Below are 26,858 nucleotides of genomic sequence, written 5' to 3' on the forward strand. Positions count from 1 at the left end.
TTTTAAAGTGTCTCTATCAGGGGACGCCTGGGTGGCTCCGTCGTTAAGCGTCTGCCTTCGGCTCAGGTCATGATCCCAGGGTCCTGGGATCGAGCCTCACATCGGGCTCCCTGCTCCATGAAGCCTGCTTCTCCCTCTCCCACTCCCCCTGCTTGTGCTCTCTCTCTCTCACTGTCTCTCTCTCTGTCAAAAAAATAGAATCTTTAAAAAAAATATAAAGTGTCTCTATCAGAATTACTGGGCTTAGAACACTATGGGTAGGACTTGAGAGCCTTAAAGTTTTCAAATATGACCTCATCAGGGAATGAGGAACCAAAATTGGATTGGGTGAAGGAGAATCAGTAAACCTGTTTTCATCTTAGTGAGTTTTGGATCCTTTTCCTATAGTGATTATGAGGGTTAAAAGCTAATACCTAGGGCGCCTGGGTGGCTCAGTTGGTTAAGCGACTGCCTTCAGCTCAGGTCGTGATCCTGGAGTCCCGGGATCGAGTCCCGCGTCGGGCTCCCTGCTCAGCAGGGGGTCTGCTTCTCCCTCTGACCCTCTTCCCTCTCGTGCTCTCTGTCTCTCATTCTCTCTCAAATAAATAAATAAAAAATCTTTAAAAAAAAAAAAAAAAAAAAAAAAAGCTAATACCTGGTTGTTGCTTGGTAATTAAACCCAAGAAATAAGCTTTGCTTGTTCTGGTTTGTTTTAGAGTCCTGGAGTAACAATACTTTTTTTATGACACTTTAAAAAAAGTTTTTATACTAGAAAGTTCATTGTGTTCTCTGGTATAGGAAGGGAGCAGTGGCTGGGGTAAAGATGTAATAATTCTAGATGTTTTAAAACAGGTAAAAAATAGGGATGAGGAATACAGAATAGCAGAAATTCAAATGGAAAAATTAATGCGTTCTCTTAATTTTAAAGGTCCTTAGTAACTATAACTCACTTTGTTTAGGAACATAAAAATGTAATGTATAAATTTGGTTTGCTAATACAATAATGAAAACCTGAGGAGAAAAAAAGGGAAAAAATGGAGGGCCAATCATTTTTTTTCCGATTTAAAGGAAATTTAGCTAATTCTTGAGAAGACAGAAATTACTTCTTCTTAATTTTTCATTGTACTTAGATACTCTGAACTCCAGAAGGAGGGGGATAGGTTCAATACAGACAAAACCCGAGACTGCACAGACACTGTTTGTAGACTGAATGCTTTCCCTTTACTTCTTCTTCAAGAACCTAGCACTAATACACAGGTTTTCCACACTAGTCCATTATAGACAAGCTGTATTTGTTTTTTCCATCGAGTAGTAGTAATACAGTTGAAACACTGTGGGCTTTTGGCTATATGTACCTGGATTTGATTTTACTTGATTTGATTTGATTTGATTTATATACCTGGATTTTAAATTAAAAAAAAAAAAGATTTATTTATTTGAGAGAGAGCACGAGCGGGGAGGAGGGGCAGAGGGAGAGGGAGAAGCAGACTCCCGCTGAGCAGGGAGCCCGATGTGGGACTCGATCCCAAGACCCTGGGATCATGACCTGAGCTGAAGGCAGACACTTAGCCAGCTGAGCCACCCAGGTGCCCTGGATTTTAAATTTTCTTCCTATATGGGGCGCCTGGGTGGCTCAGTTGGTTGGGCGACTGCCTTCGGCTCAGGTCATGATCCTGGAGTCCCGGGATCGAGTCCCGCATCGGGCTCCCTGCTCAGCGGGGGGTCTGCTTCTCCCTCTGACCCTCTTCCCGCTCGTGCTCTCTGTCTCTCATTCTCTCTCTCTCAAATAAATAAATAAAATCTTTAAAAAAAAAAAAAAATTTTCTTCCTATATGACCTTGGGTATGTTACTTGATCTTTCGCAACCTCAGTTTTCTTACTATAAAACAGAGATAATGTCATGAGGATTAAATAAGATGATGTATGTAATGCAACTAACACAGTGTATCCCCTGTAACACTTATTAGTTCCTTTCTTGATGGTTCCCTTTGAGCTCAGAACCACTGTCTAATAGTTGCTGTCAGTAACTTTAGGTTAACATTAATAGCATAGTGCTTCCTGGGGCGGCTGGGTGGCTCAGCCGGTTGAACGTCTGACTCTTGATTTCAGCCCAGGTCATGGTCTCAGGGTAGTGGGATTGAGCCCCACGTTGGGATCCACGCTGGGTGTGGAGCCTGCTTGAGATTCTCTCCCTCTCCATCTGCCCCTGCTACCCCCCCCCACCAAGAAAAAAATAGTATAGTGCTTTCTGCATAAAAATAATACTTTTGGGGCAATGTAGCTCTGATAAGGATAATTTTATTCTGGAATTTGGGTCAGAATGAAATATCACCTTTGATATAAAGTCAGAACTTATGTGTGCAGACATTTGGATCCTTGGATTCTGATATCATCTAGCATGAAGGCTTATGGAAGAGAGCAATAGAAAAGTGAGGATGTGCTATGGTGAGCACTGTGAATTGTGTAAAACTGATGAATCACAGACCTGTACTGATGAATCACGGACCTGTAAATAATACATTATATGTTAAAAAAAAAGAAGATAGTAGGAAGGGAAAAATAAAAGGGGGGAATCGGAGGGGGAGACAACCATGAGAGACCATGGACTCTGAGAAACAAACTGAGGGTTCTAGAGGGGAGGGGGGGATGGGTTAGCTTGGTGATGGGTATTAAAGAGGGCACATATTGAATGGAGCACTGGGTGTTATACACTTTGTTATATATCAAAAACTAATGATGTAATGTATATATGTTTGTTATATATCAGAAACTAATGATGTAATGTATGGTGATTAACATAATAAAATTTAAAAAAATCATTACTAGATTAAATCTTCTTTCTTAGACTTTGGAAAAAAAAAAAAGAAAAAGGAGGATGTTGGAGGCTGAAGGATGTTGTACTTTGCAGGTTATTGAAGAGAGGGAAAAGCTAAAGAGTGACCGGGAAGCTCGCCAGAAGAAGATGTACTACCTCAGGACGGAATTGGAGCGGCTTCATAAACAACAAGGTATCAGACACTCCTGTGCATGACTGCCTTTTTGTAGTAACTTGAGTAGGAGACCTACTCAAGGAGAGCTGTGAGGACTCTCAGACAGGTTCAGTGACTTCTGAAGCCTTACTTTTTAAAAAAATTTTGACTTAATTGGACTTAGAGAAAAGTTGCAATAAAAAATTACAGTAATAGTGTAAAGAATTCTCAGGTATTCTCTATGATTATTAGCATTTTACCATGTTTGCTCTATCTTTTTTTCCCTCTCAATCTTTGTGTGTGTGTGGGGGGGTGTGTGTGTACGTGTGTGATTTTTCCTGAATTCTTCAAGAGTAAGTTTTAGATATGATCCTCCTTTACTCCTAAATACTTCATTGTGAAGATGAAGTGAACATACTCCTAACAATAAAGAATTCACTTGCATAACCATTGTACACTTATCAAAATTAAGAAATTAACCATAATGTAATACTAGTCTACTGATCTAATTTCTATTTCACTGGTTGTCCTATTAATGCCCTAAAATGCAAGATTATGCATTGCATTCAGTTGTCATGTTCTTTTACTCTCCTTTTTCTGTAATAGTTCCTGAATCTTTGTTTCATGACGTTGACATTTTAGAAGAAAAGAAGTCACATATTTGTAGAATGTCCTTTAATTTTGGTTTGTGTGGTGTTTCCTCACAGTTAAATTTAGGTTATGCATTTTTGACAGGAACATCACAGAAGTGATGCTGAGTTCATATCAGGTGTTGATTTCAGTCCCATTACTGGTGATGTCAACTTTGATCATTTGGTTAAGGTGGTGTCTTCAAGGGTTTCTTCACTGGAAAGTTATTATTTTATCCTTTATAATTAGTAAGTAACTTTATAGGAGAGATATTTATAGGAATAAATATTCAGTTACTCCTCAAATTTCCTCTGACTAGTTTTAGCATTCATTGGTGATTCTTGCCTGAATCAGTTATTGTGATGGATGTTAAATAGTGATTTTCTAATTTCATCATTCCTTCTACTTTTATTAGTTGGCTTTCTCCTGTGATGAAGAGCTTCCTGCCCATCCCTCTTCTCCCATTCATTGATCCATGTATGTTGGTGTGAACCCATGGACTCTCCATTCAACAAGTTTTAATAATTTACTTTTGATCATTTTCATGCCCAAAGTGCCCCAGATTTCGCCAGTGGAAGCCCCTTTCAGTTGACTTCTGTGTCCTTTGATATGTCCCCATCATTTTTTGAGTACTTCCTTTTGGCACAAAAAAATGTTCATGATGTCTCTTTGATTCCATCTCTTCATTTGTGCTTTTAGGAATTCACATACACACTGAGGAAGGAACATAACAAGGCTTCTAAATATTATAGCTTGATGATAGCATGGCAGAACAGAGTGGGAGAAGATACAATTTCTTCTGTTTGGGTTTAGACTGTTTAGGGATGAGAAATTTAGTTACTAATCCGGTGAGGATTATTTCATGAGAACCTGCAGTTTAGAATAGGAGATAACATTAGGTGAACCTGAGGCAAAACCTAACACTCAATGCAGGTACCAGTGAAGGATCTTTTTTTTTTTTTTTTTTTTTTTTTTTGGTGAAGGATCCTTAAATCAGATAAAGTCAAATATGTGACCGAATGGTTTTTGCCTTCTGAATAATACTTTAGTTTTCTGAAGAAGACTGCCACTGGATTCATAGTTTGGGGTTTTTTTAAAGATTGATTTATTTATTTTAGAGAAAGCGAGAGCATGCTGGGGAGGGGCAGAGGGAGAGAGAGAAGCCTAAGCAGACTCCAAGCTAAGCACGGAGCTCAATGCAGGGCTTGATCCCAGGACCCTGAGATCATGACCTGAACCAAAACCAAGAGCCGGGCGCTTATCCAACTGAGTCACCCAGGTGCCCCTGGATTCATAGTTAACAACATAAGGACAAATGCATACAAACTTGTATATACCATTTTGGGGATTCATGGAGTTCTGAAGCCTGCCTGTAGATCCTTAGCTAATAACTCCTATATAAGAGATAATGTAATCAGTCATCCTTTACCTCCATAGAAACTTCACCTAGGGGTGCCTGAGTGGTTCAGTCAGTTAAGCGTCTGCCTTTGGCTTAGGTCATGATCCTGGAGTCTTGGGATGGAACCCTGAGTCAGGCTTCCTCCTCAGAGGAGAATCTGCTTCTCCCTCTCCCTTTGCCCCTCCCCCTGCTTATGCTCATTCTCTCTTATGAATAAAAATTTAAAAAAAAAGAAGAAAGAAAAGAAACTTCACCTAAACTAGCCCATGTGGAAGGAGAGTCTTGCGTTTAGGAAGGAATGTTTGTTTGTTTGTTTTTTTAAAGATTGTATTTATTTAATTGACAGAGACACACACAGCGAGAGATGGAACGCAAGCAGGGGGAGTGGGAGAGGGAGAAGCAGGCTTCCCGCTTAGCAGGGAAACCCGATGCGGGGCTCGATCCCAGGACCCTGGGATCGACCTGAGCTGAAGGCAGTCGTTTAACCAACTGAGCCACCCAGGCACCCCAGGAAGGAATGTTTTAAGGGAAAAGATTTTGTCACCATGAACTCTTGGGAGATTACTACTTACAATGGAAACATGACTTGTCTTAACTTACTTTTCTTGTGTTTTTTTCTTTTGACATTTAACTACTCAGGGGAAATGCTACGCAAGAAACGAAGGGAGAAAGATGGCCACAAAGACCCGCTCCTCGTGGAGGTGAGTCGGCTTCAGGATAACATTATGAAGGACATTGCAGAACTTCGACAAGAGGCAGAAGAGGCAGAAAAGAAGCAGTCTGAACTGGACAAAGTGGCTCAGATCTTGGGAATTAACATTTTGGATAAATCCCAAAAGTCTTCAAATGATAGTAAAGAGACTACAGAGAAGTCTGGGAAAGCAGAAAAATCTAAGAGCCCAGAAAAAGTGTCATCATCCTCAAATTCCTCTTCCAACAGCAAGGTAACAACTCAGCTTTTCTGTTTCTATTATATCTTTTATTTCCATGGACTCCTAAAGAAGCCTTTTAACTAAGCATTCCCTTAGTTTCCTTTTCCAACCTGTTCTTAAAATATTAGTTATTTTTGTAAAGCACAGATCAGATCATGGGACTCTACTTCAGAATTTTAGTAGTTCCCATTGCCCACAGAGTAGAATCCCAAATCCTGAGCATTCAGGGCTTTCTATGTTCTTGTTCTAGCCTTTCCTCCTTAACCCACTCCAGCATGGTTTTCTAATCTTCTTGTAACTTCTATATACCATTTTGTGCATTCACAGTTAGCAACAGGGTCACCGCCATGCTGCATAGCCAGTGAATACACTTCAGTTCTCAGATCAGTATTTGAAACCGGGAACCACTGTCTCCTAAAAATGCTTTACTCCCTTGGCTTCTCTCACATTTCTTTTCCTCCTAGTGTGCTGGCTGCTGCTACTTAGTCTCCTTTGCTGTGTGTTGTCTTATACCTAATCTTTAAATATTTTAGTTCTGCAGGACTCAGTCGTAGCCCAGTTCTCCAGAATTCTGCTCTCTCCCTAGGTCATTTTATCCAGGTCTATGCTGAAATACCATGCTGACAACTTCTGGTTTTATATTCTAGCTCAGATGAGTTTGGTGAGGTCGAAATTTGAGCGTCCAACAGTTTTACTCACTATTTCCACTTCATTGTTTCATAGACACTTTAACATCAACATATCCTGGGGCGTCTGGTTGGCTCAGTCTTTTGAGCGTCTGCCTTTGGCTCGGGTTATGATCTCAGGGTCCTGGGATTGAGCCCCATGTTGGGCTCCCTGCTCAGCGGGGAGCCTGCTTCTCCCTCTCCCTCTGCAGCTCCCCTTGCTTTTGCACGCGCTCTCTCTCTCTCTGTCAAATAAATAAATAAAATCTTTAAAAAAAAATAAAGTCAACACATCCTAAACTAAACTAATGATGTACGCATCCTCCCTCTTTCCTGCCTTCAGTGTTCTCCATCTCAGTGGCCCCACTGTCCAACAATTTTCATGCCAGTAACCTGAAAACCTTTCTTAGTGCTTCCCTCTCCCTAACTGCTCCATACTGAATCAATGACAGATTCTTTCAGTTCTCCCTCTGATGTAAACCTCGGTTTCATCCATGTCACCATCTTTATTGCCATCCAAGCCACCTACAATTCCTGCTTGTATGACTACACTCTTAATCCTTTCTCCACATATAGCCAGTGATTGCAGTACTCCCTTGCCTACGTCTTCAGCCTCATTTCATGCTTCTTTTCCCCCTTGCTCATTATAATTTCATTATTGGCCGTTTCTTCTTTCCTGCCATGATCCACAGCAGCAAAGTAGATACTTCATACTTTGCCTCCTCTGCACTTAACTCAGTGAACTCAGTTTTAAATTCAAATCTCATGTAAGTGCAAGATTGACAGATTCTCTTGGGGCCCCTGGGTGGCTCAGTTGGTTAAGCGTCTGCCTTCAGCTCAGGTTGTGATCCCAGGGCCCTGGGATCGAGCCCCTGCATTGGGCTCCCTGCTCCACGGGGTGTCTACTTCTCCCTCTCCCTCTGCCGCTCCCCCTGCTTGTGCTCTTCCTCTCTCTTTCAAATAAATAAATAAAATCTTAAAAAAACAAAACTTGATTAAGATCATGTCTGTTCTCATGCCCATCTCTTCCACTAAGTAAGAACTCCCTGAGAATAAGAGTAGAACTCATGTATCTTTGTGTTTCCAATGGCATCCACTTTGTCTGTTATATAGTAGATACTCACTTAGTGTTGGGGAGATAGAAAAGAGGATATTCTGTATTCTCTATCAACCAAGCTCTAATTTTTCCATTCTTCCTGGGAGAGTTCTCTTTTTCAGTCAGGTAGGACTATACTCTTTTTATACCAGGGCATTGAGTTCAGGGCCTTTGATGGGAAAAGAGCTTGAAAGTTCTGGCCTTAGTTGACTTATACATTATTTGGGGCCCATTTGTGCAGTAGCCCCATAATGACCGATCACCTTGATTTGAATGAGACTTCTTGTTCTCTGAGGCCAACATGGATATGTTACAATTCAGTATTAATTTCAGTAGTAAGGAATGTGTCTACAACCTCTTTCCTACCTGGTTGGTATTTCTTCTTTCTTTGCCTCTCTTTAAAATGCATAGTTGGTTTAAGGTTTTCTTTCTCTTTCTATTCATTTCATAAAAATAAACACACATACACACAATTCCACAATTCATCTACCTATAGGCAACTATCATTAATATCTTGGTATATATTATTCCAACTAATCTTCTGTTTATTAATTCATTAAGCAAATATTTATTGATCTCCAAGAAAGTGACAGGCACTATTTTAGATGGGGGGGGGGAAGTATAATAGGGAACTGTATAGACAAGGTTCTAACTCTCATGAAATAGGAGAAGATAAACAATAAATAAACAAGTACAGGTTAGGTAATGGCAAGTGTCTAAAAAAAACAGGATAAGGGATATAGAGTAGTTACAGAAAGTTATTCAGATAAGGTGACACTTGACATTCTATGCCTATTTACATATCTTTATTGATTATTCAAATGTATTTAGTTACTTGATTTTTTCAGTATATCATGAACATCTTTCCATGTTAATAGATTTCTATAATATCATTTTTAATGACCTTATTTTTTTATTGTTACACGAATACCAACGTTTATTTAACCAGTCAAATCGCCTCCTGTTTGACGCAATAATTTACTTCAGATAAATGTCAAGGAGTGGAATTGCTAGGTCAAAGGGTATAAAGAATTTTGAGGTGTGTAATATGTATTCCTAGATTATCTTGCAGAAAGATGGTGCTAGTTAATACTTGCCAACCGTGTATACATGTGCCTATCCCTTATCTGCTGGGTATGATTTCTTTAGTGACTTTTGAACAAGACTCTAGTAGGGAAAGATTATCTTTGAAGTTCTAATTTCCCTTTCTCCAGCCTGTCTTCCTCTTCCCACCAGCCCATGTGCCCAGTTCTCTGATCTTTTCTTCTCATTCATACTTACCCTCCCTCTGTTCCAAATTATTTGTTTTCTATGCCTCCCTCCCCAACATTACCAAAATTCTCGCTTCCTAAGTACCTTGTTCCCAGCTTGCTGACACATGAATTCATATTAAAGTATTTATTGTTGATAACTCAGTCTGAAGAGTTGATAATGGGTTTTTTTTGAGTTGATATGTTTTAAAAGAGGATTCATGTTAACTCAAAGGTGTTAAATTCTAATGATGGTATTTTAGGCAGTTTGAAATATTTTACCCAGATTCTCTTAAGTCATCCCACGTAGATGACTGTCTGCTTTATCTATGCACAACACCAGCCCTGCTCTCCAGTTTTGCATACCAGCATGTGTCTATGATAAGTGGGTTCACTATTATGTGTTTTCTGCATTTGCTTAACCTGTCAATTACCTGTTCCATGTTGTTTTTTCTTTTTTCTTAGTTGTCATTATGATTTCTAAATTTAACTAATGTATTTAATTGCATAGGGAACACATTCAACATCTACCAAAGGCTGTATAGTAAAAAGACTCCTGTCCATCCTTGTTCTCTACTTCCCCTCTCCGGAGGCAGCCAGTGTTTCCATAATCTTGAGTATTTTTCTAAATATTTTAGGATATATAAGTAAATATATTGCCATTATGATGTATTCTCCATGATCAGGTAGCACTATAGATCTGTTTGAGCCTTGTAGACAAATTTCTCATGAGGTTTTCCCCAGTTTATATAGCTGTAGGCACTGAAAATATGGTCATGTGGCCCTGTATCGATTATTGCGGTAAGCTACCTGCTTTTTCTGAGGAAGACAGATCTAGAATTCCTTCTGAGTGCAGGTGTTTTCCCTCTAGGAATCAAAGGTAAACAGTGAGAATTCCCATACTAAGAGCCCCAAGCCTGCCGAGAGCCCCCAGCCAGCTGCTAAGCAGGCTGATGAGCCTGTTGCTGCCTATGAGTATTATGATGCTGGCAATCACTGGTGCAAAGACTGCAACACCATCTGTGGAACCATGTTTGACTTCTTCACTCATATGCACAATAAGAAGCACACACAGGTAGGTATCTTGCCCGCTATTATTTCCATTCTCGCCCTCCTTCCCCTCAAACTTCTACACCCCCATCTGCATTACAAAGCTGGAAAATGAAACATTCTCATATGGGCAGGAGCCCCAATCTGAAGAGCCAAGAGATACCAACAAAGGAGACACCATCCCCAGGACTCAGTCCAGGGGACCTGCCTGTAACTAAACACCATGACAAGTGTAAGTGAGGCTTCTGCCTCTTTTGATTCCTTGAGTACCTGATTATTTGTTTCATTTTATCCGTTGCTAGTACTTGCTCTAACATGTGTTTACCTTTTCCACAGGTGATTTCCGTTTAAACAGTTGGCAGAGGGGGTGGGGGTGGGTAGCTGGGGGTTTCTGGTCCCCCCTGGTGTGGGGGAGAAAAAGAGAAAAGTGGGTCATTGAGTTTTAGTGCTGTTGTGTGAGCGCCTCTGCCTCTTGCAAATAGACACTGGATCCCTACAACAGACCTTGGGCTTCAAAGACCCAGAGTGAGGCCAAGCAAGATGCTGTAAAGCGAACTGACAAGATAACTGTTCCTGCAAAAGGTATGATCCCCCCTGCCTCCTTTGTAGTTTCCTTACATTTAGCCAAATAAGAGTCCCCTGAACTAAGGTGCTAGGAAGCAGCATAGGGTGAGACATAACCATTTTGTTAACAAAGGTGTAAGAATGCCTTCTATGTGCAAAATAGATCCTGAAGAAATAAAGAGATCTATACGACAAAAATGATCTCCACCCATATGGCCAAAATTCTAACAACTGTTAAACATATACATACCCACTTTAAAATATAACTGAGGGATGCCTCGCTGACCCAGCCGGCAGAGCGTGCAACTCTTGATCTTGGGGTCATGAGTTCAAGCCCCATACTGGGCGTGGAGCCTACTTAAAAAAAATTTTTTTTTTAGTGTATATATAACTTTTTTTGTCACTGACTTATGTACCAAAATCTTATTTATTTGAAATCCAGGTAAAAGAACAATAAAAGGTATAGTAATTTAACTGCTTTTTCACCTGAGAACTATAAAATATTTTTGAATAGTTGTTATTGGGGGTAGGTTGAGAAGTAGAAAGTTTGTCTTTATACTTCTCAATTTCTTACCTTCGTTAAGTAGTCAGTGCTAATTTATAGAAGGTAGATTCCTGAGTATTTAATACCAGCATGAGAGATCCTCATACAAATGGTACTGAGCTATTTGGGAGTATAGTTTTTAAATTTCCTACAATGCTTAGTGGTAGTTGGAGTTTGAGGAGCATCAACAACAGAACTGAGTCTGGCACAGGAAACTCCTGAATTAACTAGGTAATGTTCCCAAGAGGGGGAAGGGCTAGAGGTCCTGAGTTTCAAGTTTTAAATTGGAAAGACTGTGCCATTTAGATTCATCTAAATGCTACTTCTGACTTGAAAGTGGGTAAGGTCCTGTATACCGTTGACTTTTTTATTGCAAAGGGGAAGTGGGATTTCCTTTACTGACATCCTGGGTGGAAATGACTTATTTTCTTGACTTCTTCTTCCAGGTTCTGAGTTTCTGATTCCCATCACTGGATATTACTGCCAGCTCTGTGAGGAATTTTTGGGGGATCCAATTTCTGGAGAGCAACATGTGAAGGGTCACCAGCACAATGAGAAATACAAGGTTGGTCTTTGTAGTAGTTGTGGAGTTTTCCACTTTCTACAGTAATCCTTTTGACTTTGTCAAACAACTTCAGAGTCAGAAAAACTCATTAATACTTTAAATTCCATGTAATTACTAGGAAGGTCTCTTCAGTCCTATTAAGAGATGCTGACCTGGTAGAACCATCTGTATCCTTGAAGAAGATAACTCTTACTTTAAGGGTTTCTACCAATTGAATTCCAACAGTAACAGGGCCAAGATTTTCTTTCTTACTGTATTTTGACCAGTTGTTGAGCCTTTATCTTTTCTCTTCCCAGAAATATGTGGTTGAAAACCCATTGTATGAGGAGCGGCGGAATCTGGACCGCCAAGCTGGCTTGGCTGTGGTCCTAGAGACAGAACGGCGACGACAGAGTGAGCTAAAGCGTAAACTTAGTGAGAAACCAAAGGAAGAAAAGAAAGAAAAAAAGGCAAAGGTCATGAAGGAAGTAAAAGAGGATGACAAAGTCTCTGAAGAACTAGAGGACCAACTCTCTGAGGGTGGGAACTCCCCTGAAAAGGCTGAAAGTAAAAGGAAGGGTAACATCAAACTCCAATTAAAGGAAGAGGTAAAGAAAGAATCACCAACGTCTTCCTCTTTCGGGAAATTCAGCTGGAAGAAGCCAGAGAAAGAAGAGGAAAAAAGTTCAATGGCCACAAGTATTCCCAAGGAAGAGGTTGTAGAAAACAGTAAGGACAAAGAGGATGGCAAGGCTGAGGCTGGGAAGGCAAAGCCCATCAAAATCAAGCTCTCTGGGAAAACGGTTGTTGCACATACTAGCCCGTGGATGCCTGTTGTGACAACTTCAACCCAGACTAAGATCCGACCCAACCTGCCGATCCCATCCACAGTACTCCGCAAGTCAGGTTCAGCCACAGTGAGCAAGCCAGCTCCTCTTAACACCTTTCTATCCATCAAGTCTTCTGGAACTACCGCTAAGCCTCTGCCAGTGGTTAAAGAGTCTTCAGCTGATCTCCTCTTGCCTCCTGACATCATCTCCAAAGCATTTGGAGGGGAAGAGGTGATTCTAAAAGGGTCTCCAGAGGAAAAAATGGTACTGGCTGAAAAGAATGAGCCATCCCATATACCTGAGCAAATGCTACCACCTCCTCCACCACCCCCTCCACCACCACCTCCGCCGCCCCCAGTTATACCTCATCTAGCTTCCCCATCTCCTGCTCAAGCAAATGCTGTCTTGGCACCGGTCAAATCAAACCCAGCCGTATCTCACACTCTCAGCCCTGGCTTCCTGGGTCCTAACATTTTGAATCCTGTGTTGCCAGTAGCCATCATGGCCTCAGCACAGCCAGCTGCCATTCCTTCTGATGAGACGGCTCCTGGGGTGAGTGAGAGTGACAGGGACCAGACCCTTTTCTCTGTGTTAGTGCGTCCTCCACCTCCCCTCTCAAGTGTGTTCAGTGAACAAGCCAAAAAATTGGAAAAGCGAAATTCATGCTTAGCCACAGCCAATGCTAAGGACCTGTATGATATATTCTACAGTAGTGGTGGAAAGGGGGCCCCTGAGACTAAGCTGAGTGGTGGTCTATTGGCCAATGGGGAAAACAGCAATCTCTCTAGAGTCGAAAGTTCAGATACCCCTTCCACTTCTACTTTGAACAACAGTGCATCCCAAGAGGAGTTGCCTCCAGATAGAAGTTTGAACTCTGCTCCTTTAGTCAGCAACCCTGAAAAGCCCATTGCAAAAACTCTGGTGTCTCTAGGGAAATGGTCAGTTGTAGAATGCACAGACTCAAAGAGCAGAGGTGGTAGCTACGGCTTCCTACAGCCTCTGACAAGGTTGTGCCAAAGCAGGCCTTATGAAACTGTTACCCCAAAGACAGACACTTTGGCCATGTGGACTTGTAGCTCCTTCCAGAGTGATGCTAATAAGGATATATCTCCAGGTGGAAAAATTGAACTTGAGCTGGGAGAGCCAGGGCCACCAGGTGTAGAGCCAGGCCCTCAGCTGTCAGATATACACTGCCATATCATGGAATCTCAGAATTTGGTAGAAACTCACCTTACGGAATCTGGTAACCAGGAAGAGGAAAGCCAAGAGCTCCACAAATCTAAGGGTTGTGGGGAAAGTGAGGTAGAGGCAAACGTTGAACTAAAAGAAAAGAGACCAAAGCTTTCTGAGGGGATGGTAGGAGAGGGAACAGGTATCCGTGTTGGGCCCAATAGCATAGAGGATTCTAATTTGAACCGTGGGAACAGATGTGCATGGGAGGGAGAAATAGAACAGCCCAAGTTACAAATGACTGACAAAAGGGCTGAACAGTCCAAGAAATTGATGACAGGAAGTGAAACTCAAAGTAAAATAGTGATTGACTTGAGTGCACAGGCTCTTTCTTCCACAAAAGCAAAAATAGACTCATTTCCGTCAGAAGCTAGGTCTTTACTCCAGAACCCACAAGATGTACCTGTGAAAATTTCTGCCCCAGAATTGCTTCTGCAGTCCCCAGCCAGATCAGATATGTGTTTAACAGATAGTGCACGGGAGCAAGGAGTTTCAGCTGGTAGTGAAGAGTGGCTAGAAAATTCAGCTCCAGAATCAGCTTCCAGAACTAGTTACAGAAGCCTCAAACTCAAGAGAGAAAGATCAAAAGACTTTCAAGGTAAAAGGATTTATGAGCTGGCTGTTTGGGATGAGAATAAGAAGTCAGAGACCTGGGAGAGCCCAGAGAAACCAGAAACAGAAGCCCTGGAGCTACAAGATGTCCATTCAGAATTAACTGTGACAATAGAAAGCAAGGCCTTAGAAGACTTTGAAGTTACAGACTTAAAAGTAGAAGAGCTTGCTGCCCTGGGGAGCCTGGGGGATATGGGTGTTGATTTCTGCAATACTCGGGTAGACCAAGCACATAGATCCCCAACTGCCCTGTCTCAGAAAGTACGTGAAGAAAATTCTATGTCACCTATAGGATGTAATCCCTCCACTCTCACTGACTTGGAACCAATCCCATCCTTTTCTGAGTTTCCATTAGATTCTCCCAAAACCCTGGTGCTTAACTTTGGAGCAGCGGGTGAACAAAACTCATCTAATCCCAGAAGTGGAAGGATCACTCCTAACATTTTAAAAACTGGACTTCCTATAGAAAATGTTGACCTTGGCTTGGGGAGCCTAGAGGGAACACACCAAGCACTTGACCTATTAGCAGGAGGAATGATGCCTGAGGAAGTAGAAGAAACTTCTCAATTAGAGAAACAAGATTCACTCCGATTGGAATCGGAAACAATTAACCCTGCAGGCCTTGGGCCGTCTCCTTGCCTTCCAGACCTTGTTGAATTTGTTACACGGACACCTGGAGTTCAAAAAGAGAAGTTATGTTCTCCTCTGTCTGAGCCAGGTGACCCTCCTGAGTGTAGTTCCCTGGAGATGGGCCCACTACAGCTAGAAATACCGAAAGTGTCCATAACACAGCTAGCAATTCCTCAAGTAGATGAGGACAGTGACCACCCTTTGAATTTGGTAAGATCTCTGGCTTCAGGGTCCCCTACAAGGGAGCAAGTAGTTGGAGGCAATATGGTCCCTCAGGAAATACCTGCACAAGAAGCTCCAGTTGCTGCCACCCAGGACCACACAGCATCCAGTGTTCATGACTAAGAATACACATCCAGAGCTACTTGTGGATGAATCAAATTGGCTTCTAGAAATCAGGTGCCCAGGTGATCCAGGACTAGTTGGCTATCTCATCTGGAACCTACACCAAGAAATGCAGTCAACATCTTACAGTAAATGTTCGTGGAAGCCAAAAAGTTTACCTCTTTTCCGTTTTTTTTTTCATAAGATACCAGACAAATCAATCATAACTTCTATACATATCTGTACAAAAGTATTTTCTGTTATTATTATTTTTTTTTCCAATTTACTTTCTCCTACATTGTCATTAAAATCAAATGTCTGTCTGGCTCACCACATAGTGTGCTTTGATTGTATTTTGGCTTTGACTCTACCATTTCTGGAATATGGGGGAGGAGGGAGACAGAGCTGACTTCTCCAATTGCTATGTTGTATTCCTACCCAATTTCCTGGGCAGCTGATGGATCTCTGGGAGAAACACCAGAAAGCCTGCTGAAATGGAAAACTACTAATGAAGGAAGGATTGTTCATCTCTTAGGCTTCCATTTGGATGGGCCTGCCTTAACATTGTTTGAAATGCAGCGTGAGTAGCTCTTTTGTTTACTGTTTACTTCCTTGTGCCATGTCAACCCCGTACTTCTTTATTCTGTTGCCTTTGCTTGAGATGGTCCTGCTAACCCACAAACCTGTTTGGAAATGGCCTCAATAAACATGGAAGAAAATCTAGCAGGTTCACTTTTGGAAGACGACAAATCGGTAAGGCTGATTCATGGCTGAATGCCAGGTGCAGATACGCTTTTTGGGTCACTTTTATTTTTGAAATGGCCTTTTGTTCATTGTATTGTGATCCAGTAACACTTTGTGTTAAATTGTTTAGCAGCCATTTCTGTTCTGAAGAGGTAGAAGAGCTGAAACTTGTTTTGGGATTGGACTCATTCTCTGTTCCACAATCCATATGTATTCCCTTCCTCTACCTCTCCCTTTCCCAAATTATTTCCACCATAGTGTGATGTTTTGGGTTGTACATTTTGTTCAAAAGATTAAAGAATTTATGAGTTGGCTTGGACAAGTTTAATTTTATTTTTAACGTGTTAATTCCTTGGAATAAATGCATCAACCTCATGTTTCTTTCTGGATTTTTGTTTTGAAACCACACACATTTGAACTCCACAGGAAAACTAGAAAAATGAACTCCTGCTGTCCTGTTGTCTATCTCCTCCCTCCCAGTTTCTTTTTCCCCACTTGTTGGGGCTACTTTCTTCATGTCAGATTGTGAAGTTATGTTATCTATGCCCCAGTGCTGCCCAGATGGGTAGTGAGTAGGCGACAGTGGTCTGGTTTTGGCATCTTCTTATTGTGAAGCTTTTCATACACCCTTATGTCGGCTTCCCTATGCTACTCTGGAAGCTGAACTCCCCCAAGAATATTCATGTTCTTGCTGAGGGCGTCCTTAGGGATCAGAGAGCTTAGTCCTCAGATTTCCTAATCTCTGTCCCGGTTTCCTTTGTTGGCAGAAATTTATAACCTGGCTCAACAGAGGCTTCAGAGTCTTGTCTTCTCCCCACTCAAAAATAATGCAAAGTTGGTCTTTTTCCCTAAGAATTCTTTTTTCCCTGTTAATTTGGGTGCAGAGCTGCAGAATCCTATGTTGACTTTGGGGAGGCCATTTAGTTTTTCTAGAGCCTTGACTAATGTCTATTTAGAACATGTCCTGGCCTCTGTTGCTCATCATGTTGTGGAAAGAGACATACTTGGGAGAGTTCAGTCCGTGAATGTTCCTCAGCCATTTGCCTTGCTGTGATTTTGGACAAGTTACTTCACCTCACTGTGCCACAGGGATTTTTTTTTTCCTTCTTTAAAATGAGGATCATTGTCTCCATCTCAGCCCCAAATATGTCCAGGATCATACCATCCTGAGTAGTCCTCCTAGGCCTGCTTTTTAGGCAGTTTTCTGGCCCGGAAACCATAGAGTGACTTAGAAGCTGCCCTTTAGACAAATGTAAACCCAGATGAGCTTCAGAAATATATTTGTTTTTCTGGAGAGCTACTCCCTCCCTATTCTAGCAGCCTATCTACAGGAATTCAGAGAACGTACAAGTTTAAAATGCCAGTTGTTACTGATAGTTCACCTCCCTTTGGGGAGAGATGGGTGGGTTTAGAGTGGGGAGGGGTTAGTCTTCTTCAGATCTCACTTGTACCCTTATTCCTTCTCTGAGGGAGTCAGAATCTTACTCTTTAGGTTAAGCGGGGGACTCTTGGGAAGGGTAGGGTAGGGAAGGGAAGAGGCAAAATCTAGGAAGTACAGAACTAATTTAAGTAGCTGGGGCTGGAGTACTTTGATCTATTACTCTTGTATTCTCTTGATAACTTCAGGCTTTTTCTAGAATAATGAATGCTTACTTGTAAGAAGCAATGGCATTCTGTATATCTGCCTTGAAATAGTAGAGGGAGAGCGTTTAGTCTGGGCTGAAAGTGTGATCCCTCTTTGATCAGTGGGATCTAGCTTTCCAGAGAAGCCCTGTGAAAGGAAAGGCAGAACTGTAACCCAGTTGCCAGCACCTAAAGGTAGGACCTGTTTCTTTTTATTCAGTACTATCACAGCACTGAATAAATGTTCACCTTTGGAGATAAAGGCAAGGAGGGGGCCCTAATCTTTACATGTCGCTTACGGTATCATCTATAACTACTTTAAAATTCTGCAAACATCAGAAAGTTTTTATTAGACTCCCTCAACTGTGAGAATACATCCTCAGCAGTTAGGTTTAAATTTGGGCAAACACCTAATTTTGCCTAAGTTGTGTAAATAACCCCCCCCCCCCCAGAAATCCCTTTGGCTTTGTGAATGGAGACCTCTTGCTTCATAAACCATCTACTATTCACAGCTAGCTTCAGGGCATATAAGACTCTTAACCTTTCTGGTAAGTATTCCCATTGTACCTAATACAGCTCCATCTCTCTAAAAAAAAATGTAAAAGTCAAAAGGTTATCTAATGGTTTGGTATCAAAGCATGCCAGGACATATGTTCATTTATCAGGCTGCTAGGTTCAAGGACTGAAGAAGAATGGTAAGGTGTTGAGGGGCGGGGAGGGTTGGACATATAGATACAGGCATCCAACAGGGACATTAAGTGTATTTGTTAAAAAGAAAAAGGTGAAGGCAGGTTTAGAGAGGAGACAGCCTACAAAGAAAGTGAGATGGGTTTTTAAAAATATATTCCTAGGGTGCCTGGCTGGCTCAGTTGGTAGAGCATGGGACTCTCGATACCGGGGTCATGAGTTCAAGCCCCACATTGGGCCTAGAGCTTACTTAAAAATATATATTCATAAACCTTGGTTCTCACATTAACAAAACATACCTACCAAGCCTGGGGCAAGAAAGAACCTAAGCAAGGTCATTTATTAACAATTTTGTGAGAACATGGACAGATGAAAAGAGTTTGTGATTGTGAACACATTTCTTTATATAGAGTTGAATTTTATTATAATGTTTGTGTAATTTTTAACCAAAAAAATTATGTATACACTTGCAGTATTCATTGATAAGCCAAGCAGTTGAACTGATAATGAAAATCTATCATTAAAAAAAAAACACTGCCATGCTGATTTGCCCATAACCCTTATACACTTTGAAAGGACCATGTATGTTTTCACTGTAACAATGTGGTTTTAATTTTACATTTATGTGTTTATTTGATCAATATATCCCTCTCCCCACAACTAGATTATAAACTCTCGAGAGCAGGAAGTCTCTTTGCTTACTGTTTTTTCATTGTATTCCCAGTGCACAGTTGCCTGACACACATAGAGTGCTCAATAAAAATTTGTTAAAAGAATCAATGTGGTAATAGTAGCTATTTTTTATTGACTGTGAATACTCAGCAATTTAGTGGGTAAAAGCTGCAAGTTGCTGATTGTATTTGTTGGATACTTAGTGCTCCAGAAGCCAACTATCCTGCTTCTGTCCTGGATCTTTGTATACAAAGCACTGTCTATGGCAGGGAGTGCATATCAAGGCTGTCATTGGCCTCCATTTCAGCAGCAGTCTGAAATAGTGGTGTCAGGCCAGGAGGGGGACACATTGCCCCTGAAGCTCCTGGAAGAAAAACTGAGGTTGGGAATGGGGGTAAACTGACCTTAGAGTTAGCAATCAAAGGCTTTGGGAACTTTGATATTTAGATGGCTACCTTTCTCCTTCCAGCCAGATTTTGTAGGCATGTTGAAATCAGTCAGTCAAACCCTAGACCTCTGATTTGGCCCAACATCCTCTTGTCACCTCATCAGAACCCTAAATCAAGCTGCCAGTTTGATTTCCGGAAGGAAACAAAAAAAAAAGCAAAAACAGTTGCTGTTGGTAGGAGGAGGAGAAATGCTTTCATTTTTTATTTTGTATTTTTTGTTTCAACATCCTGACCATAAAATGCATTTAAAATTAAATATTTCAAAAAAAAAAAAAAAAGAAAAAGGGATGCCTGGGTGGCTCAGTTGGTTAAAATTAAATATTTCATGCACATATAAAATATGTACACACATGTAAAATATGTAATTTTATGTCAGTAAGGGTTATCTGGTGCTGTGGAATTATAGACCAGGGTTTATTTTTTTCCTTTTGTGTACTTTTGTATATTAAAAAATAGTGTGGGTTTTTTTTTTTAAAGTGTGTGTCTCCTACTCAACGCATCTCTTGTCACTCCGCTCATCAGTTTTCTACCATTGCAAATAGGTCCTGCTGCTTTTCCCGCAAGACTCCCTAAATTCCTCTATTCCCATCAAGGCTGGGCAACATTCATTCAATCTCCATTCTTGAAGAATATTATTCTTTTCTTTTTTTCTCTCTTCCTCTTCCCTATCTCTTGCCCCTACTTCTGTTCAGCTGGTTATACATTTCCAAGTGTACAAGCATTTGGACGTGAAATTCTATAAATCAAACTGCCTGTCTTCACAGAGCTTTACCTTTAATGCAGGTACACAAAAAGATATCACAAAGTCTTTGTTGCATGCAAGAGAGTAGAAGATTATTTGTTTCTAGATGTATAGATTAAAAACTTTACAGGCTTTTGTTCATTCCACTTGTGGAGGATCAGGAGAGAAAATATTTTGTAGAAAGCAATGGAAATGCATTTCCAAATGTTTAAGGGAAGTGAGTAAGCAGGGTGAAAGGAGAGGCAGAGTTACATGATAGAGGGTATAGAGAAGGATTGCAAAGAGGCAAAATCAACCATATTGAGGTATTATTTTTTTTCATCTTCTCTCTGATGCTCTGTCCCTGCTAAACTGCTATTCAGCTCTCCTATAGCCTACCTATACAACGATGACTATGAAGACATTTACTGACTCTTGCCTACCTCTCTCCCTTTCTTTTCAGGAGCAGTTGCTGAAGTCCAGATTTCCAGAAGGAAGGACTGCAGAAGACATCTTTGCCTCAGGGAGGCAGGGATAGAAGCCACAGAGACCAAAGAAATAATGAGCACCCTGGGGTCAGTAGGCAGTCACCTCCAGGGTCTGACTTCCGGAAGGTAGGTATGGCTGCCGGAACAGGGATGGGTTGTGGAGAAGGCCCTCAGCTGCCAGCAAATGGCGAGTTGGGTGAGCAAATGTTGTATATGTATGTCTGTATCTTTGTAGCAGTAGAAGAGGAACAAGATAAGGATAGGCATAGAGATGTATATTTTAAGCTTGCCACTCCTCGTCTCAATTTTATCTCCTAACTTCCATCTCTCATTTTGTACCATGATACTTATGTTAAAGCTGTGGCTTTCAGATCTTCTCATCCCTCCTGGAGCCTGGGCCCCAGTGTTCCCAGCAAGTAGAACATCTACTATTTCAGTTTCATTACTGGTCCATATAAGAATCAAGGTAAAAATTGGCTATGTCCTTAGAGGAGTGGGGTATGAGTAGACAAAAGAGGTGGAAGGAAGGGGAGACAACCACAAAGGTGGTGTTTGAAAAATCCTGGGATTTCAGACTTCAGGACAGCTGTCTACCAGTTTCCATTCAGTCTTACTATCTCTCCTATACACATTGAAACATCTGGCACGCAGAAGCAGGCAAGCATCATTTCTTACTACCAAGGAAACCTCTTCCTCTCTATCTAAAATACCAGCAGGTGTTTCATTTACTCCTTTTTGCATTTTGGGACTGTGGAGGATGAGAACAAAAATCAAATAAAATTTAGCTGACCCTTAAGTCCTTTAAACTCTGAGATTCATTTAAATCTGAGCTGCCCCTGATCCAGATTTACCCTTAAAACTGTTAGCCTACTTTTGTTCCTGATTTGTAAATCCAGGCATTTTTAGAGTCCCAGAGGTCTACCCAAATAAATCTATAGTTTGGGTAGGTTTTGGAACTACTCATAATACTACAAGTACAAAGAACTGCATAATACCCAACCAGAGCCATCAAAAGAGTAAGAAGTAAGGAGTTAAGGGTTAAGAAGTATCTCAGGGCCTCTGGCTGTTGAGGCTGAAATCAGTTAAGGACTACTCATTCCTAAGGCATCAACCCTGTGGATGAAGCAATGGAAAGCGTTCTGGGGCCAGGGCTGCCAACACTTTGTCACCACCGCTTTTGACTTTCTCTCCCTTGCTCTAGCCCAAGGTCTGTTTCTCATCAGCTACCACATTCCTCTGCTCAGGGACAATCAGGGCTGTTGGTCACAGTTTTCATTCCCAACTGCGACTCACCTACCCCCATTCTCCAGTGGTATCTGAGGTCCACCTCCAAGATGTGCTGATCTGAGGGATGGGCAGGGGGAAAGGGAACATTTCCAGAGTAATATTTTCCCTTTGAACTTCTTTTATTTAATATGCTAGAGTTCACATATATTATAAAAGTATTTAAGATCTTTTTTATTGAGGGGCACCTGGGTGGCTCAGTTGGTTGAGTGTCTGCCTTCAGCTCGGGTCATGATCCCGGGGTCCTGGGATTGAGCCCCGCATCGGGCTCCCTGCTCGGTGGAGAGCCTGCTTCTCCCTCTCCCTCTGCCTCCCCCACTTGTAATCTCTCTCTCTCTCTGCGTCAAATAAATAAAATCTTAAAAAAAAAAAAGATCTTTTTTATTGAAATATATTTCATATAACATTAAATTTCTTGTAACATAAGATTCACCATTTTAAAGTGTAAAATCCAGGGTACCTGGGTGGCTCAGTCAGTTAAGCGTCTGCCTTCAGCTCAGGTCATGATCCCAGGTTTCTGGGATCAAGTCCCACATGGGGCCTCCTGCTTAGCGGGGAGCCTGCTTCTCCCTCTCCCTCTGCCCCTCCCCTGCTCATGCTCTCTTTCTCTCGCTCTCTCAAATGAATAAATAAAATCTTTTTTTAAAATAAGTGTAAAATCCAGTGATTTTTCGTATCTTCAAGATCGTGCAGCTATCACCACTATCTAATTCCAGAACATATCTACCACCCCCCCTAAAGAAGAACATACCCATTAGCAGACACTCCCAATTATTCCCTACCCCAAAGCTGCTGGCAGTCACCAATCTGCTTTCCATCTCTGTGGATTTACCTATTCTGGGAAATTCGTATAAATGGAATCATACAATGTGTGGTCTTTTGTGTCCGGCTTCTTTCGTTTAACGTGTTTTCAAGGTTCATTCATCATGTTGTACCATGTGTCAGTACTTCACTGTATTTTATAGTTGAATAATATTCTGCATGAATATACCACATTTTGTGTCTCTACTAGTTGAGGAATTTTGAGTTATTTCCACTTTTGGGCTATCATGAATAATGCTGCTGTGAATGTGAAAATTTGTATACAAGTGTTCCTGTGGACAGAAGTTTTTCAGTCCTCTTGGGTATATCCTGGGTCATATGGTAACTCTTTAACTTTTTAAAAGTAAAGTTTTATTTTAAAGTACAAGGTCCATATAAAAAACAAAAGTACACACATCACAATTGTTCAGCCCCAAGATTTTAACAGAATGACCACACCTGGGTAACCAGCACCCAAATCAAAAAATAAAATATGACCAACAACCCTGAAGCCCTTCTCGCGTCCTCTTCCAGTCACTACTTGCCCAAAATGTAATCACTTTTCTGACTGCTATCTCAGGTATTGTGGTTTTGTTTTTATTTTTGTTTTTTAAGGAGGTGAAATTCACGTAACAAAATAACCACTTTAAAATAAACAAGTGACATTTGGTATATTTACAATGTTGTAACCATTACCTCTGTCTAGTTCCAAAACCTTTTCATCACCCCAAAATAAAACCTTGTGTCTGTTAAGCGGTTAGTTCTCATTCCTACCTCCCTGCAGCCCCTGGCAATTACCAGTCTGCTTTCTGTCTCTATGATGTACATATTCTGGTTATTTCACATAAATGGAGTCCTAGGATATGTGACCTTTTCTGTCTGGCTTCTTTCACTTAGCATAATGTTTTTGAGGTTAATCCATGTTGTAGCATGGCTGAATAATATTCCATTGTATGTGTATGCCGCAATTTGTTTATCCATTCATTCATTGATGGACATTTGGGTTATCTCGACCTTTTAGCTATTGTGAATAGTACTGCTGTGAACATTCATGAATAAGTATGTGTTTGAGTACCTGTTTTCACTTCTTTTCAGAATATAACTAGAAGTGGAATTGCTAAGTCATATGATTATTTTATGTTTAACTTTTTGAGGAACTGCCAAACTTTTCCACAGCACCTTTATCATTTTACATCCCTTTCAGCAATGTACAATGGTTCCAATTTCTCCATATTCATAACACTTGTTAATTTCTTTTTTATATATATTATAGCCATCCTACTGTTTCATTGTGGTTTTGATTTACCTTTCCTTGATAACTAATTATATTGAGCATCTTTTCATGTGCTTTTTGGCATTTTATATATCTTTTTAGAGAAATGTCTACTCGAGTCCTTTGCTCATTTTTTAATTGGGTTGTCTTTTTGTTCTACAATTGTAAGGACTCTATATATTCTGGATACTAGACCTTTTTTTTTTTTAAAGATTTTATTTATTTATTTGACAGAGAGAGACACAGTGAGAGAGGGAACACAAGCAGGGGGAGTGGGAGAGGGAGAAGCAGGCTTCCCGCCGAGCAGGGAGCCCGATGCGGGGCTCCATCCCAGGACCTGGGATCACGACCTGAGCCGAAGGCAGACGCTTAACGACTGAGCCACCCAGGCGCCCCTGGATACTAGACCTTTATCAGATATATGATTTAAGGTATTTTCCCCATGCTATATGTTGTCTTTTCACTTTCTTCATAATATCGATGCACAAAAGATTTTAATTTTGATTAAGTCCAATTTATCCATTTTTTCTTTTATTACTTGTGGTTCTGGCATAATATTTAAGAAACTATTGCCAAATCTAAAACCATGAAGATTTATCCCTGTGTTTTCTTCTAAGAATTTTTTAGTTTTAGCTCTTATGTTTAGGTTGTTGACCTGTTTTGAGTTAATTTTTGTATATAATGTGAGGTAGGGGTCCAACTGCATTCTTTTGTATGTGGAAGTACAGTTGTTCCAGGACATTTGTTAAAGAGACTGTTTTTTCTACATTGAATGGTCTAGGCATTCTTGTTGGAAATTGATTGGCTATTGATGTATGGATTTATTTCTGGACTCTCAGTTCTATTCCATTGGCTTATATGTCATCCTAATGCCAGTACTCTATTTTGATCACTGTAGTTTTGTAGTAAGTTTTGAAATTGAGAAGTGTGAGTCTTCCAACTTTGTTCTTCTTTAAGATTGTTCTGCTGTTTGGGCCCCCTTGCATTTCATATGAATTTGAAGATTGGCTTTTCATTTCTGCAAAAAGGGTCATTGGAATTTTGATAGGGATTGTTTTAGATCTGTAGATCACTTTGGATAGCATTACCATTTTGACAATATTAGATCTTCCAATCCATGAACATAGATGCCTTTTTGTTTATTAGGTCTTCTTTAATATCTTTCAGCAGTATTTTGTAGTTTTATGTATGTCTTTCATGTCCTGGCTAAATTTATTCCTGGGGCGCCTGGGTGGCTCAGCTGGCTAAGTGTCTGCCTTCAGCTCAGGTTGTGATCTCAGGGTCCTGGGATCAAGCCCCACATCGGGCTCCCTGCTCCCCGGGAAGCCTGCTTCTCCCTCTCCCACTCCCCTGCTTGTGTTCCCTCTCTTGCTGTGTCTCTCTCTGTCAAATAAATTTAAAAAAAAAAAATCTTAAAAAAAATAAATTTATTCCTATGTGTTTTATTCTTTTGTATGCTATTGTAAATGGAATTGATTCTTAATTTCCTATTGCAGGTGTATAGAAACACAATTTACTTTAATGAGTTGATCTTATATCCTGAAACTTTGCTGATCTTGTTAATTTCTTCTAGTTTTGTGTGTGTGTGGATTCTTTATATATATAATATATATTTTGTATATTATAAGATCATGTCATTTGAGAATAGAGATAGTTTTACCTCCCCCTTTCCAATTTGGATACCTTTTATTTCTTTTTCTTCCCTAATCGCTTTAGCTAGAACTTCCAGTGCAGTGTTTAAAAGCAGTGGTAAAGGGGCGCCTGGGTGGCTCAGTGGTTAAGTGTCTGCCTTCGGCTCAGGTCATGATCCCAGAGTCCTGGGATCGAGCCCCACATCGGGCTCCCTGCTCAGCAGGAAGCCTTCTTCTCCCTCTCCCACTCCCCCTGCTTGTGTTCCCTCTCTCTCTGTCAAATGAGTAAATAAAATCTTAAAAAAAAAAAAGCAGTGGTAAAAGTGACATCCTTGTCTGGTTTCTACTTAATCATACAATTTTTCATAGTATTATAATGCTTTCTTATTTCTGTAAGGTCAGTAGTAATGTCCTTTCATTTCTGATTTTAGTTACTGGCATCTTCTTTTTTTCTAAGTAAATTTAGCTAAAGTTTTTTTTTTTTTTAATTTAGCTGAAATTTTGCCAATTTTGTCAGTCTTTTCAAAGTACCAACTCTTGGTTGCGTTGATTCTATTGTTCATCTCCGCTGTAATCTTTATTTCTTTCCTCCTACTATCTTTTAGTTTAGTTGGCTCTTTTTTTTTCTAGTTCCTCAAGGTGTAAAGTTAGGTTATTGATTTGAGATCTTTTTTTTTTAAATGTTCATAGCTGTAATTTCCCTCTTAGCACTGTTTTCACTGCATCCCATGTGTTTTGATATGTTGTATTTTTATTTTCATCCATCTCAAAGTATTTTATCATTTTCTTGTGAGTTCTTCTTCGACCCATTGGTTATTTAATTTTTTTTTTTTAAAGATTTTATTTATTTATTCATGAGAGACAGAGAGAGAGAGAGACAGAGGCAGAGGGAGAAGCAGGCTCCCCGCAGAGCAGGGAGCCCGATGCGGGACTCGATCCCAGGACCCTGGGATCATGACCTGAGCCGAAGGCAGACGCTTAACCGACTGAGCCACCCAGGCGTCCCGACCCATTGGTTATTTAAGAGTGTGTTGTTCAATTTCCACATTTTGAGAATTTTCCAGTTTTCCTTCTGTTGTTGATTTTTAGCATGATTCTGTTGTGGTTGGAGAAGATACTTTGTATGATTTCAGTCTTTTTTTTTTTTTAAGATTTTTTTTTTTTAATTTATTTATTTGACAGAGAGAGAGACAGGAGAGAGGGAACACAAGCAGGGGGAGTGGGAGAGGAAGAAACA

General features: G+C 40.6%; 1 protein-coding gene across 4 annotated transcripts in view; it reads left to right on the plus strand.

Moving 5' to 3' along the window:
* ZNF318 (zinc finger protein 318) overlaps positions 1 to 26,858 on the plus strand; it is a 44,435-nt gene that overhangs the window by 12,464 nt on the left and 5,113 nt on the right. Inside the window, exons 5-11 of one of the 4 annotated variants that reach the window (XR_004300195.1) lie at positions 2,888 to 2,987; positions 5,617 to 5,921; positions 9,792 to 9,995; positions 10,453 to 10,552; positions 11,525 to 11,643; positions 11,940 to 16,001; positions 20,608 to 20,758. Coding sequence is in view for 1 of the 4 variants with exons in the window: in XM_032409778.1 (XP_032265669.1) it covers positions 2,888 to 2,987; positions 5,617 to 5,921; positions 9,792 to 9,995; positions 10,453 to 10,552; positions 11,525 to 11,643; positions 11,940 to 15,269 (4,158 nt within the window). In the remaining 3 variants the exon portion in view is untranslated. Of the gene's footprint in view, positions 1 to 2,887; positions 2,988 to 5,616; positions 5,922 to 9,791; positions 9,996 to 10,452; positions 10,553 to 11,524; positions 11,644 to 11,939; positions 18,034 to 20,607; positions 22,009 to 26,858 lie in introns of those variants that run through there. The other 3 variants (XR_004300194.1, XR_004300196.1, XM_032409778.1) reach the window with 3 other exon arrangements.

This window comes from Phoca vitulina, unplaced genomic scaffold, assembly GCF_004348235.1.
Source record: "Phoca vitulina isolate PV1807 unplaced genomic scaffold, GSC_HSeal_1.0 scaffold11, whole genome shotgun sequence".
Lineage (NCBI taxonomy): Eukaryota > Metazoa > Chordata > Mammalia > Carnivora > Phocidae > Phoca > Phoca vitulina.